The 15,885-nt window shown below is 41.7% G+C and overlaps 1 protein-coding gene across 1 annotated transcript in view; it reads right to left on the reverse strand.

The window, feature by feature from the left end:
• Positions 1–2,761: 2,761 nt before the first annotated feature.
• The window catches only part of ifngr1l (interferon gamma receptor 1-like), a 36,939-nt gene continuing 23,815 nt past the window's right edge, over positions 2,762–15,885 (reverse strand). The window contains exons 4-7 of the mRNA XM_062994998.1: positions 13,028–13,161; positions 11,690–11,861; positions 5,917–6,053; positions 2,762–3,118 (exon numbers count right to left, since the gene is read on the reverse strand). Of these exons, the coding sequence (XP_062851068.1) occupies positions 2,807–3,118; positions 5,917–6,053; positions 11,690–11,861; positions 13,028–13,161 (755 nt within the window). The 3' untranslated portion in view covers positions 2,762–2,806. The remainder of the gene's footprint in view (positions 3,119–5,916; positions 6,054–11,689; positions 11,862–13,027; positions 13,162–15,885) is intronic.

The following is a 15,885-nucleotide window of genomic DNA, read 5'->3' on the forward strand; positions in this document are numbered from 1 at the left end:
GACAAAATCCTGGTGCAATTTGAATCATTGGATTGATTTGACTTAAGTGTCAGTGGCTTAAGCTATCCGGCTATTAAAAACAAAATGTTTATGCTGCCGTTTGGATGGCTGAAATCTTAATATTAAAAAAAAAGTGTCATTATTTTTATTCACTTTTAAACATGTTAAGAAAATGCAAAACTTAAAATTTCCTAAACATTTGTATTTACAATTTCTAATTTGCACCAGTATCTTTTCCTCACAAATTATATCTAGCTGCTACCTGCTTTTCAACAATTACTGATTAAACCACATTCATAGCACCTTTGGGCTAAATAAATATTTTTATAGTGGCATTTGTAAAAGATAACCCCACATTTTTACCAAACTAAACAAGAACTCTGTGCTGTTCAGGAATCAAGTAGGAGTCATTGTGCCAATTTACCATTAACAGGTTTTTAGAAGTAACATAAGAACCCCATGTGGACACACTGAAAACTTGCAAAGCAAGAATAGAACTCGGAACTTCAGTAACCATGTGGCACCCATATTAACAGATGAGCCATTATTTTAATGAGAGACCAGTATTGTGTACGGAGAGTTCTGGACTAATCTCCATTATTGTCAATTCTTTGCAATTATGTCTGTGTAGGCACCCATCAGTCTAGTAGCAGAGCTGGGATTCGAACTCGAGATCTCAGCAGTAGTGGGATAGTATGTGTTTGACAGCTTTGCCACTCCAGCACCAAAAAATGAAGATTTTTTTCACTTTGATAAGGGAAACTATAAACCCCTTTGAACTGCCTTGTGCTACCACTGCCCTATATTAAAACTATCCCTAAGCCCTGTGTAAAACAATTGGTCCACTTGCTGCATCATCACAGTGCACATCACAAAACAAGTACAAGATTTAAAAACAAGTACACTAAACAATGTACTCAAATTGTCTGCCATTAAACTGGTGTATTTAGGATCAGCACACTGACTAACTTACACATCATTATCAAATAATGACAAATGCTCAAAACAAACTATAAAACTTAACTACTTATGTGCCTTATATAGATGATGATAATGATAACGGCTTCTATGCACCATCTATAAGCAGATGGTAAAAAGAAGTTTGGGATCATGATTCACAAATGAAAAACAACAATATGGATGTCCATGCTTAATTTCTGAGGTGATTGTTTACTTTATCCATCAGTAAGTCCATTTCTTGCTGTATGGTTGGAGGCACATTTACACTGTGTAAGCCTTACTGCAATTATGCTGTTTCTTATAGTGATTGTTTACAGCCATTTATTGAAACAGACAACTCCACAATGTGCACACTGTTCAACAGACAGTTAAGAGTTTCAGAATGTTCTGGCTCAGCCTGGCTTTAGCAGAACCCTTTTTCACCTATGCACTCGGCACAGGTGCCTCTCTATCTGCCAATCAGGGTTACACCCACCCACATGGTCCGGTCATCCCGCCCTAGCAGAACCGTGTCTGCTGCAGGAACTGCCAATTTTAGTTTAATGCAGGAAAAATGCTTGTGAATTGACTGAAAATGCTAGTGTGATTATAAGATACACACTAGCATGTATGATTTTAAAACAAATGTTCAGTTTATAAATAAACCAATTGGGGGTTTTTTAGCGTGTCCAATTGCCCGATTGCTTCATGCTTCCTCTCCACCAATGCAGATCCCTGCTCTGATTAAAAAGAACGAAGCTAACCCACGCCCCCTCCGACACGTGGGCAGCATGCCGTATGCATTTTATCACCTGCACTTTGACGAGTGCAGTGCAGCTCAGCGTTGTGTACGAAGAGACACCCTGAGTGCACTCTTTTCTCATCTCTGTGCAGGCGCCATCAATCAGCCAGCAGAGGTCGTAATTGCACCAGTCATGGGAAAGAGACCCCATCCGGCTTAGTCCCGCCCATATCTGAACAAAAGGCCAATCGTTGTTCAGGCCGCTCAGCCTTAGCCGGTAGGCAGAGCTGAGATTCGATACGATGTATTCGAGATCCCAGCTCTGGTTCCAGCGTGTGTTTTTACCGCTGCGCCACCTGAGAAGCATAATTAAAATCAATTGTTAATGTAATCAATTGGTTGCCAACATTTCTACTAACAATTATTTGATTCGTTGTTGCTGGCCTGTACATGATTTTTTAAAAAGATTTAGTGGACTTTCTTTTGACATAAATAATGTTTGTTTTTACAAAATTAGTAACAATGTGTAATTTTTTACTCTTTACACTTTAAATCCTTTTTTTTAACAAGGTAAGCAAAGTGTCAAATGGATTTAAAATTGGATTACATCTGCATTATTTTCTTTGTGTGTATAATTGTTGGAAGATACAACCCATGCTGTAAACAATGCTGCATTTACAACATTCTGAATATTGAATAATACTGAATATTATTTTTTTTATTTACTATTGAACAATATTTAGCTTGAGTATTTGAGTATTGAATAAATGAGATCATTTGCTGACTTGAGACTCTTATTTATAATTTGAAATTCTGACCTGAATTCTGAAGATCATGAAAAGGCTTATTTTGCACGACAACCGTTTTCTCACAACTTATGTTATATGGAAGAGAAAATATTTTAGTAAATGCACTTTAAGTTTGCGCTAAACATGCATATCAATAGTCCTCCCCATATGTTTTTTCTACTAACTGAACAATCAACACAGCAATAAATGCAGGCCTCTTGCATAAAAAGTATTATTGTAGCAAATGTTGTATTTAAACAAGTGCTAAACCTTATAATACTTCAGCTTAACCTCTAAATTCACCTCAATCAGAATCTAACATTACTCAACTTGCAAGCTAGCGTGGTCCATAGGCATCTACTACATCTCCCGAGCCCATATCCACTAGGAATTTTTTGCTGTCATAGCCTGAAAAGCTTTCAGTACCATCCTCATCTCTAGTATCTTCCTCGTCAGGCTCCTGCTCTCCAGCTGACTCTGTAGATGAAGAGTTGTTGAGGGGTATGTGAGTGATCTCCTCAAATGTGTTGCTAGTTTGTGGAGGGAAATCCTGATTACTCTCTATTAGAGGAGTCCAACCATCGGATGTGACTTGAGACAGAACAGGCTGTTCAGGTATGTGAACAACCCGATCAGCAGTCCCAAGGTCCTGCAGAAGATAGTATGATAAACACTTTAGTTATTTTTTTAACTAAGAACTAAGGAGTGTGGCTATGAAAAGTCATGCGTCATTAAAACAATAAACCTCACATTATATTGGTTATATTGGTTTTCTTTAAAACAGCAAATGAATGTGTATTCTTTCTTTCTTTCTTTTATGCATTTTCTCCACATTTTCCTCCCAATTTAGCACACTCTGCTGCTGAGGGATACCCGATTGCACCTGAGGAGAGTACGTCGCTGTACACGCCTCTTCTCACCCCTGCATTCTGCACAGGTGTCTCTTCCGCCAATTAGGGTCCTTACACAGTGTATGAAGACTCACCCACCCACACATAGTCCGGCCCCCACCCTGCAGATACGGTGGCCAATTAGTATCTGCGCAGGCACTGTTAATTTCCCCGGCCAGATGGCACCCAGCCGACTGGTGGCAACACTGAGTTTCGAACTGAGGAGTTCAGAATCTCTGTGCTGGTATGCTAGTGGAATATCCAGCTGTGCCAGTATTCTTTTTTTATAACAAGCTCTGACTTGCAAGAAGCACCTGCTTCAAAATCAGCACCCAAAAACTCCAAAAAAGCATGTTGCTGATTTCACTGACCAAGCAAAAAGCCCATTGTTATGTTAATCTTACTTGACTGTTAAAAGTGTCACCCTGAGCTGCTAACTCATACCATAGTGGACTTTTGGTGGTTTCTGAATTACTTTTCAGTTTCCACTTTGCACTTTTTAATGGGTCCAATCAAACAAGCCCTATTTATGTGTATAGAAAAGTCACCAGATATACAGGGGTTGGACAAAATAACTGAAACACCTGGTTTTAGACCACAATAATTTATTAGTATGGTGTAGGGCCTCCTTTTGCGGCCAATACAGCATCAATTCGTCTTGGAAATGACATATACAAGTCCTGCACAGTGGTCAGAGGGATTTTAAGCCATTCTTCTTGCAGGATAGTGGCCAGGTCACTACGTGATGCTGGTGGAGGAAAACGTTTCCTGACTCGCTTCTCCAAAACACCCCAAAGTGGCTCAATAATATTTAGATCTGGTGACTGTGCAGGCCATGGGAGATGTTCAACTTCACTTTCATGTTCATCAAACCAATCTTTCACCAGTCTTGCTGTGTGTATTGGTGCATTGTCATCCTGATACACGGCACCGCCATTGGATGCACATGGTCCACCAGAATGGTTCGGTAGTCCTTGGCAGTGACGCGCCCATCTAGCACAAGTATTGGGCCAAGGGAATGCCATGATATGGCAGCCCAAACCATCACTGATCCACCCCCATGCTTCACTCTGGGCATGCAACAGTCTGGGTGGTACGCTTCTTTGGGGCTTCTCCACACCGTAACTCTCCCAGATGTGGGGAAAACAGTAAAGGTGGACTCATCAGAGAACAATACATGTTTCACATTGTCCACAGCCCAAGATTTGCGCTCCTTGCACCATTGAAACCGACGTTTGCCATTGGCACGAGTGACCAAAGGTTTGGCTATAGCAGCCCGGCCGTGTATATTGACCCTGTGGAGCTCCCGACGGACAGTTCTGGTGGAAACAGGAGAGTCGAGGTGTACATTTAATTCTGCCGTGATTTGGGCAGCCGTGGTTTTATGTTTTTTGGATACAATCCGGGTTAGCACCCGAACATCCCTTTCAGACAGCTTCCTCTTGCGTCCACAGTTAATCCTGTTGGATGTGGTTTGTCCTTCTTGGTGGTATGCTGACATTACCCTGGATACCGTGGCTCTTGATACATCACAAAGACTTGCTGTCTTGGTCACAGATGCGCCAGCAAGACGTGCACCAACAATTTGTCCTCTTTTGAACTCTGGTATGTCACCCATAATGTTGTGTGCATTGCAATATTTTGAGCAAAACTGTGCTCTTACCCTGCTAATTGAACCTTCACACTCTGCTCTTACTGGTGCAATGTGCAATTAATGAAGATTGGCCACCAGACTGGTCCAATTTAGCCATGAAACCTCCCACACTAAAATGACAGGTGTTTCAGTTATTTTGTCCAACCCCTGTATATCCCTAGGATAACAGGGATAATCCAGGGCAGATATTAAACAATAATTTGTCATACATACTTATACACACATACAGTACAATGAAATTCCTTATTCACATATCAGAGGTCAGAGTGCAGGGCTAGCCGTTGTATGACTCCCAAGAAGACAAGAGGGTTAAGGGCCTTGCTTAAGGGCCCAAAAGTGGCTGCATGGTGGAGCCAGGATTTGAACCCACAATCTTCAAACCCCACTAGGCTACCACTGTACCTGGGATATAGAATGTACATCACTGTATGTAGCATATTCCTAATAAATAATGTAGCACATTAATGATTTTTCTAGACTTATAATCATTACATTGTGTTGATGGTTGACTTGAGAGTGTTTGTTTGTTTATTAGGATTTTAATGTGATGTTTTACACTTTGGTTACATTCATGACAGGAACAGTAGTTACTCATTACACAAGATTCATCAGTTCACACAAGGTTATATCAAACAGTCATGAACGGATTAGTATTTTCAATTCACCTCACTTGCATGTCTTTGGACTGTGGGAGGAAACCTGGAGACACGGGAAGAACATGCAAACTTCACACAGAAAGGACCCAGACTGCCCCACCTGGGAATCAAACCCAGGACCTTCTTGCTGTGAGGTGACAGTGTTACCCACTTAGCCACCGTGCCAGGCTTGAGAGTGTAGTTGTATTAGGCTGATGTTTAATAAATGATCTGTAAGAAATAGGTGTAACATCTGTCCATGACTTACCAGATGTTTGGGTAATATTGCACCATTACTTTCTGTGTCTGGTTTAGTCAGATTCTTGATAAATACAGCTCCTGTTAGTATTAAAATCGCAATGGCAAATCCAATACATGCCAGTATGGTTAAAATAATAGCCCAATCTGTAAACAACACAAAAAACACATGACACAATTAGAGGGTGGCTTAAAAGTAAGGAGTAAGGAATGCACCCATATAAAATGAAAACAATTTGGCACAAGCTCTAGAGGAAGGGGACACCTGTTAAGCCATGTCAACAACATGGCAGCAATCTTAAATGCAGTCATCTTGGACTTAATGTAATTTTTTCGAATGGTAAGGTAGGTATGTGACATCAAACTGGTAGAGAATTTCACCAGAAATTCTTGATGTTAATTTCATTCCTTCTCATGTTAAAACATGTTTTACCAAAACATCTGGCTGAATGCTAGTACAAGCATCAACAATCCTGTCCTTAAGATAAACAACATTCTGTAATCTAGGTGCCTCGACAGGACTCCACAGATAGAAATCCACAGGGGATACATAAGAAGAACATGGTGGCCTCTTGATTGGACCCCTGCAACTAATCCACTTTTGGGGAAATTGTACATCAAGATGGTTTCACGTCTTTATTTAACAACATTGCATGACAGTCGGCTCTTAATGTTCCATCAATGAAGAAAGGTCCTACTGTTCAGGTACGCTGTACACCACACAATACCAAGACTTTAGGTGCGGCGACCGTTTCCACCATGGATCAGTCCAGTGAGTGTTTGTGTCCAGCCAGTGTCTGTGATTCTGTTTGTTGACCTCATGATTTAGGAATAAAGCTGCTTCATCACTGATGTGTCACACATTTACCTTTCCATTTAAAAAAAAACTACAAGTGATTCCAAGATTGCCACCATGTTGGTGACGAGGCCGATCAAGTTTCTCCGTTCCCCCATAGCTAGTGTCTAAAATTGGATCACTGGCAGCCAAACCATTATTATTTTGATATGGGTGTTTCCTTACAATTTGGACACACTGTATAATATTAATTGAAATCATCTTTTATATATTATATATATACAGCGTGAGTCAAAAGTCGCAGGACACTCTTTTATTTCAGAAACGAAAGGGAAAATGACATATCTGAATACCCCAGCAAGTAATGGGTGAGGGGGCCTATCTTTTAGGCTATGTCCGGAACATGGCCGCCATCTTGAAAGCCGCCATATTGGATCAAGGGCAAGTTTTCCCAATGGGAAGGTGGTCATGTAGCATATCAAAGAAGACCAGAAGTTTCTCAGAAATCGATTGCCGCAATCAGATCTCTTGTGGTTCAAAAGTTATCAACACAGAAAGTTCAAAACTTTGTTGTTTGTTACAGGTAACTGAAGATGGAATTGACGAAAGAAGAGAGAATTAGGTGATTCTGATGCCCGGGGAACGCAGCTGCCGTATCATAGCCGCAGACTTCAACAACCGACACCCAGAAAGACCACCAATTTCACACAGCACTGTTGCATCCCTCATAGCCAAATTCCGAGAAACCGGGACTGTGGACAACAAGCCATGTAGTGGTCGTCCGAAGACCGCTACCGACGAAGAAACCTCAACAATGGTTTTGGCAGTCTTTGTGAAAAGTCCACGACGCAGCACGCGACGTCTCGCAGCAGAATGTGGTGTCAGCCAGTCATCCCTTGTACAGATTCTTCATACCAATAATGCCAAGTTCACACTACACGACTTTCTGATTTGTCGGGTCTCTGTACAGTTCACACTACACGACTGAATCTCCTGCACTCGGGAGTCTTTCAGTCGGTGTATATTTCACACTACACGACTAATCGGGAATAAGGGGGTTTCACACTACACGACCTATCACCAACTGGAATCGCAGGCGAGCTTCTCTGGTCTCCCAAACTACGTTTTGTCACGAAAACAAACACGAGCAGTGACGAGGGGTTTAATGATACCACGTCCAAAAATGCACGTCAACAAGTAGCGAGCGATCAAAATTGTTTGTGTGCTGATGTGCAGTGTAAAATCAAAAAGGAAAAATAAATGAATCTGAGTGGATTTGGCAACACGAACAGTATGGATTGTTCTATAGTAAGTTGGAGGTTAATTAATATTTTTGTAATGCAACGTTGGTGTTATGTTTTGTAGAGAACGGTAAGGTCAGAAATACTGTAAAACCTGTGTGTGCCGATGTATTCTGATATAAACTACAGTGGGGGAAATAAGTATTTGATCCCCTGCTGATTTTGTAAGTTTACCCCCTTACAAAGACTTGAACAGTCTATAATTTTTATGGAAGATTTATTTTATCAGAGAGAGACAGAATATCAACAAAAAATCCAGAAAAAAAAAATTAAATAAAAGTTATAAATTAATTTGTATTTAATTAAGGGAAATAAGTATTTGATCCCCTACCAACCAGCAAGAATTCTGACCCCCACAGACCGGTTATGTGCACATGAGGCACACAAATTAGTCCTGTCCCTGTATAAAAGACTCCTGTAACAGAATCAGTTTCCTCCGTTCAAATCTCTCAACCACCATGTGCAAGACCAAAGAGCTATCAAAGGACGTCAGGGACAAGATTGTAGACCTGCACAAGGCTGGAATGGGCTACAAGACCATCAGCAAGAAGCTTGGTGAGAAAGAGACCACTGTTGGTGCGATAATTCAAAAATGGAAGAAATACAAGATCACAGTCAATCGCCCTCGCTCTGGAACTCCATGCAAGATCTCACCTGGTGGGGTAAGAATGATTCTGAGAAAGGTGAGATCAGCCCATAATTACACGGGAGGAGCTTGTCAATGATCTCAAGGGAGCTGGGAGCAGAGAAATGCTGAATATGACCCCAAGAACACCATCCCCACCGGGCATTTCTTTGCCTCCAAACACGGCGAGTGGAGTTGATGCCAAAGAGCTCAATTTTGGTCTCATCTGACCATATCACATTCTCCCAAGCTTTCTCTGAATCATTCAGGTGTTCATTGGCAAACTTCAGATGGGCCTGTACATGAGCCTTCTTGAGCAAAGGGACTTTGCGGGCACTGCAGGATCTCAATCCATTACGGTGAAGTGTGTTACTAATGGTTTTCTTGGTGACTGTGCTCCCAGCTCCCTTGAGATCATTGACAAGCTCCTCCTGTGTAATTCTGGACTGACCTCACCTTTCTCAGAATCATTCTTACCCCACCAGGTGAGATCTTGCATGGAGCTCCAGAGTGAGGGTGATTGACTGTCTTGTAGCCCATTCCAGCCTTGTGCAGGTCTACAATCTTGTCCCTGACGTCCTTTGATAGCTCTTTGGTCTTGCCCATGGTGGTCGAGAGATTTGAACGGAAGAAACTGATTCTGTGACAGGAGTCTTTTATACAGGGACAGGACTAATTTGTGTGCCTCATGGGCACATAACCGGTCTGTGGGGGTCAGAATTCTTGCTGGTTGGTAGGGGATCAAATACTTATTTCCCTTAATTAAATACAAATTAATTTATAACTTTTATTTAATGTTTTTTTTCTGGATTTTTTTTTGATATTCTGTCTCTCTCTGTTAAAATAAACCTTCCATAAAAATTATAGACTGTTCAAGTCTTTGTAAGGGGGTAAACTTACAAAATCAGCAGGGGATCAAATACTTATTTCCCCCACTGTATATTATGTCCCTGTCCCACCTGTATACACTCCTCTCCTGTGTTTCCCCTCACACTGTATCTTGCGTTCTCATTGGCTGTTCGACATAGCACTCATTGCCAGTCGTGCAACTCAGATCAGATATCTGACATGCTAGAAATCTCGATCCGGTCGCCGAGTGCTCGGCGAGCCGGTCGGATCGAGTTGTTGAGTAGTTCACACACAGCGATGGAGAGCCGAGTTTTGATCGCCGAGCAAACGCCGAGTTGCTCCCGAGCTGGCAAATCTAGCGCCGACCAGTCGCCGAGCGAAAATCAGGGCAAAAATCGTGTAGTGTGAACTTGGCATAAGTGGCACCCCTTCAAGATCCAGCTGCAGCAGAAACTATCAGAGGATGACCCTGATAGACGTGTCGAGTTCTGCACCTGGACGTTAGACCAACATCAACGGGATCCCGCATTCGCACAAGGCATTTTGTTCAGCGACGAGGCCAATTTTTATGTCAGTGGTGAGGTCAACTGCTAGAACGTGAGGTACTGGAGTGACGAAAACCCTCACTGGACAGCAGAGACCGAAGTCGTAGGTGATGTAAAGGTTATGGTGTGGTGTGGAATATGGGGCACCTGTGTAATCGGACCCATTTTCATCGACCAGACCCTAAATGCTCAGTGCTACCTGACAATGCTACAGGAAACAGTGTTCCCATCCATTCTGACCGAAGATGGCAGTTTCCCCTGTTATTTTCAACAGGATGGGGCTCCACCACACTACGGAGCAGGTGTTCATCAGTGGCTGGATATTCAATTCCCTGGTCATTAGATTGGCCGTCGTGATACTGTGGAATGGCCGCCCAGATCCCCCGACCTCACACCACTCGACTCAAACACACTCTGGGGTCATCTCAAACAAAGTGTGTAAGCTAAGAAAATCCGCAACAAACACCACCTTCAGCACCGCATCGTGGAGGCTTGTGACAACATTTCTCCAGAGATTCTCATGCGGGTTCATAACGATTGGATTCAGCACATTCAGCTCTGTGTTAAGCACCAGGGACAACACATTGAACACATCAAATAGCTGTGCATCACAGGGAACGTTCCCGGTTGTTGTTGCAACGTTCTGTGTTGATAACTTTTGAACCACAAGAGATATTGCAAATCTGATTGCGGGAAAAACTTGCCCTTGATCCAATATGGCGGCCATGTTCCGGACATAGCCTAAAAGAAAGGCCCCCTCACCCATTACTTGCTGGGGTATTCAGATATGTAATTTTCCCTTTCGTTTCTGAAATAAGAGTGTCCTGCGACTTTTGACTCACGCTGTACACTAATTGTCCATTTAATCAGCTCCACTGACCAAATACAAGCACTTCATAGTTCTACAATTACTGACTGTAGTCCATCTGTTTCTCTGCATGCGTTGTTAGCCCTCTTGCATGCTGTAATTCAATGGTCAGGACCCCCACAGGACCATTACAGAGCAGGTATTATTTGGGTGATGGGTCATTCTCAGCACTGCAGTGACACTGACATGGTGGTGGTGTGTTAGTGTGTGTTGTGCTGGTACGAGTGAATAAGCCACAGAAATGCTGATGGAGTTTTTACTGTCACTGTCACTGCTGGACTGAGAACAGTCCACCAACCAAAAATATCCAGACAACAGTGCCCTGTGGGCAGCATCCTGTGACCACTGATGAAGGTCTAGAAGATGACCAACTCAAACAGCAGCAATAGATGAGCGATCATCTCTGACTTTAGATCTACAAGGTGGACCAACTAGGTAGGAGTGTCTAATAGAGTGGACAGTGAGTGGACACGGTGTTTAAAAACTCCAGCAGCGCTGCTGTGTCTGATCCACTCATACCAGCACAACACACACTAACACACCACCACCATGTCAGTGGCACTGCAGTGCTGAGAATGATCCACCACCCAAATAATACCTGCTCTGTGGGGGTCCTGACCATTGAAGAACAGGGTGAAAGCAGGCTAAAAACGTATGTAGAGAAATAGATGAACTACAGTCAGTAATTGTAGAACTACAAAGTGCTTCTATATGGTAAGTGGAGCTGATAAAATAGACAGTGAGTGTAGAAACAAGGAGGTGGTTTTAATGTTACGGCTATATATATATATGATCTTACCAGTTTTGGGGGAATCCATGCTTTCGCCACAGCACTCTCTGGTAATATTAGTCGAAATGCTAATAGATCCCTTAAAATGTAGAGAAATGCACTGTCCAAAAAGGCTTTCTTGGAGGTCAATCTCCTCTGTGCACAAATCTTGATCCTCAAAACAGTCATGATAGCTCGTAGTCTGTTTGAATAAAAGACAACGCAATTCACTACTAGCCATCTAGTAAAATTAGTATTAAACATCCATCAATCACAAAGTAACGTCAAATTTGTATAGTGCTTTTTACAATGGACGTTGTCTCAAAGCAACTTTACAGAATCCAGATCATTCATGACCTTATGGCCATTCATCTTCCTCTTTATATGGTTCCAGAGGTTTCAAGTCTGCTCAAATCCAGCCATGCTGATGCACCCCATGATCATCAGTCATCGTCCACCACATTTCACAGTGGGTGCAAGCCAGTGTGGCATGTTGGCCTCTCCAGATCTCAGTCTAACAATTAGAGACCAGACTTTGTGCCAAGCTAAAAATTAAACTTGATGACAACCTTACTTCAGCCCTCTAGGTCCAAACCAAGGTCTTTTGTGAACTTTTAGTCTGGGTCTTCTTTGCATTTTTGCTGAAATAGGCATCTTTTCTAGCCTTTCCAGACTTTAGCCATGCCCCTAGGAGCTCATTTTGAACTGTCCTCATCTTGCACTTTACCCCATTCCTCATTCTTTTTGTAAGTCACGGTCATGGTCGTTGGGTTCCAGTAAGTTGGCGTTCTTTGAGGTCAGTGGGGGAAAATTTCTGACCTCTGCCAGTCTGTAGCTATTTGTGACCAATGCTTGCTACTTGACCTTGCTTTTATGAACCACCATCTTTAATATTTTGAGGATGGAAGCAACCTGACACTGACTGTAGGTCTCTGACAGTAAAGCCAGAATTGAACTTCTTTCCTCACTCAAAACCTCCTTTCCATTATTTTGCATGATATAGTTATTTTTTAAATTCTATTTACACAGAATAATAATGTACTTCTAGTACTGTTTCTGCCATCCAGCTGGACCTATCGTAAACGGATAGTGAGGACCACACTGCATGTATGTGTGTGTGTCTGTTTGTTTGCTTGCTTTTTATAGCGCTTTCACCTATAGAATCATGCTTTACAATGCTTTTTACAAACAACCTGTTGCTAAAGACCCTCTGCTGTTCTACAAAGATGAACTTTCTAAACATTCTGAAGTATAAGTGACTATGTAAAGTACTCTGATCAAGCATATAGCACCTCCTGCCCACACAAGCATCTTAAACAATTCTTTAGCTGAGGCTTTAAATTAACTTCTTGTGACTGATTCTCTTACCTCGTTATAAGTGACAGTGTATGTGAACACATCCTGTAAAAAGTTCACTTTATAGATGGAAAAGGGATTGTAAAAAGAAAATTTAACTTTGTGTTCCAAGACAGTCACATTTGGAGTTGGAAAATCCATCACACCTAAAGAGAAAAAAATGGTAAACAAGATGTCAAGATACTAAAAAACAAAAATTTTTGTTTGTAAACACAGAATCATTTAATTACATTTACAACCACTCACAATATTTTACAGATAAATTGCATGAAAATGCATTTGCTACATCTAATGCAGTCGTTACATCGAATCAATTCAGTGAATAAAAGTGAATAAAAACTTCCATTAAAAAATAATATATATAAAAATATATATATTATCTTCCGCCGATTAGGGTCTTTTACACAGCGTATGAAAATCCCACCCACACATAGTCCGGTTCACACCCTGCAGATACGGTGGCCAATTAGTATCTGCTGCAGGCACTGCCAATTATGCCCGACCGGTGGAAACGCCGAGTTTATCCGAGAATATCCAGCTGCACCACCTGCAGAAATATCTTTTTTAACAATCATTTTAATCGTCTTTAGTAAAATCATTGGCTATGTACAACCTACCACTGCCAACATAACATTCCTCCCAGAAAATAACTTTTCTCAATTTTGGAACACAGACCCATTTTTATCAAATGACAATTTACCATGAAACCTTTTTGTCTGTACTAACAAAATTAGTAAACATCATCAACAGCAACTAGTTTGCATGTTTATCCCAGTTAGTACCATTTCTGTGGTTTTTCTTCTTTTTGTTTTGTTTTCTACATTGTAGATTAATACTGAAGACATCTAAACTATGAAGGAACACATATGGAATTATGTAGTGAACAAAAAAGTGTTAAACAAACCAGAATATGTTTTATATTTTAGATTCTTCAAAATAGCCATCTTTTGCTCAGATGACAGCTTTGCACACACTTGGCATTCTCTCAATGAGGTAGCCACCTGGAATGGTTTTCAATTAACGTGTGTGCCTTGTCAAGAGTTAATGTCTGGAATTTCTTGCTTTTTTAACGTGTTTGAGACCATCAGTTGTGTTGTGCCGAAGTAGGATTGGTAAAATATAAAACATATTCTGGTTTGTTTAACACTTTTTTGTTTACTACATAATTCCATATGTGTTCCTTCATAGTTTGGATGTCTTCAGTATTAATCTACAATGTAGAAAATAAAAATAATCAAGAAAAACCATTGAAGAGAAGGTGTGTCCAAACTTTTTGACTGGTATTGTGTGTGTGTGTGTGTGTGTATATATATATACAGTGTATCACAAAAGTGAGTACACCCCTCACATTTCTGCAGATATTTAAGTATATCTTTTCATGGGACAACACTGACAAAATGACACTTTGACACAATGAAAAGTAGTCTGTGTGCAGCTTATATAACAGTGTAAATGTATTCTTCCCTCAAAATAACTCAATATACAGCCATTAATGTCTAAACCACCGGCAACAAAAGTGAGTACACCCCTTAGTGAAAGTTCATGAAGTGTCAATATTTTGTGTGGCCACCATTATTTCCCAGAACTGCCTTAACTCTCCTGGGCATGGAGTTTACCAGAGCTTCACAGGTTGCCACTGGAATGCTTTTCCACTCCTCCATGACGACATCACGGAGCTGGCGGATATTCGAGACTTTGCGCTCCTCCACCTTCCGCTTGAGGATGCCCCAAAGATGTTCTATTGGGTTTAGGTCTGGAGACATGCTTGGCCAGTCCATCACCTTTACCCTCAGCCTCTTCAATAAAGCAGTGGTCGTCTTAGAGGTGTGTTTGGGGTCATTATCATGCTGGAACACTGCCCTGCGACCCAGTTTACGGAGGGAGGGGATCATGCTCTGCTTCAGTATTTCACAGTACATATTGGAGTTCATGTGTCCCTCAATGAAATGTAACTCCCCAACACCTGCTGCACTCATGCAGCCCCAGACCATGGCATTCCCACCACCATGCTTGACTGTAGGCATGACACACTTATCTTTGTACTCCTCACCTGATTGCCGCCACACATGCTTGAGACCATCTGAACCAAACAAATTAATCTTGATCTCATCAGACCATAGGACATGGTTCCAGTAATCCATGTCCTTTGTTGACATGTCTTCAGCAAACTGTTTGTGGGCTTTCTTGTGTAGAGACTTCAGAAGAGGCTTCCTTCTGGGGTGACAGCCATGCAGACCAATTTGATGTAGTGTGCGGCGTATGGTCTGAGCACTGACAGGCTGACCCCCCACCTTTTCAATCTCTGCAGCAATGCTGACAGCACTCCTGCGCCTATCTTTCAAAGACAGCAGTTTGTCAGGATGTGACGCTGAGCACGTGCACTCAGCTTCTTTGGACGACCAACGGTCTGTTCTGAGTGGACCCTGCTCTTTTAAAACGCTGGATGATCTTGGCCACTGTGCTGCAGCTCAGTTTCAGGGTGTTGGCAATCTTCTTGTAGCCTTGGCCATCTTCATGTAGTGCAACAATTCGTCTTTTAAGATCCTCAGAGAGTTCTTTGCCATGAGGTGCCATGTTGGAATTTTCAGTGACCAGTATGAGAGAGTGTGAGAGCTGTACTACTAAATTGAACACACCTGCTCCCTATGCACACCTGAGACCTAGTAACACTAACAAATCACATGACATTTTGGAGGGAAAATGACAAGCAGTGCTCAATTTGGACATTTAGGGGTGTAGTCTCTTAGGGGTGTACTCACTTTTGTTGCCGGTGGTTTAGACATTAATGGCTGTATATTGAGTTATTTTGAGGGAAGAATAAATTTACACTGTTATATAAGCTGCACACAGACTACTTTTCATTGTGTCAA

This window comes from Trichomycterus rosablanca, chromosome 5, assembly GCF_030014385.1.
Source record: "Trichomycterus rosablanca isolate fTriRos1 chromosome 5, fTriRos1.hap1, whole genome shotgun sequence".
Lineage (NCBI taxonomy): Eukaryota > Metazoa > Chordata > Actinopteri > Siluriformes > Trichomycteridae > Trichomycterus > Trichomycterus rosablanca.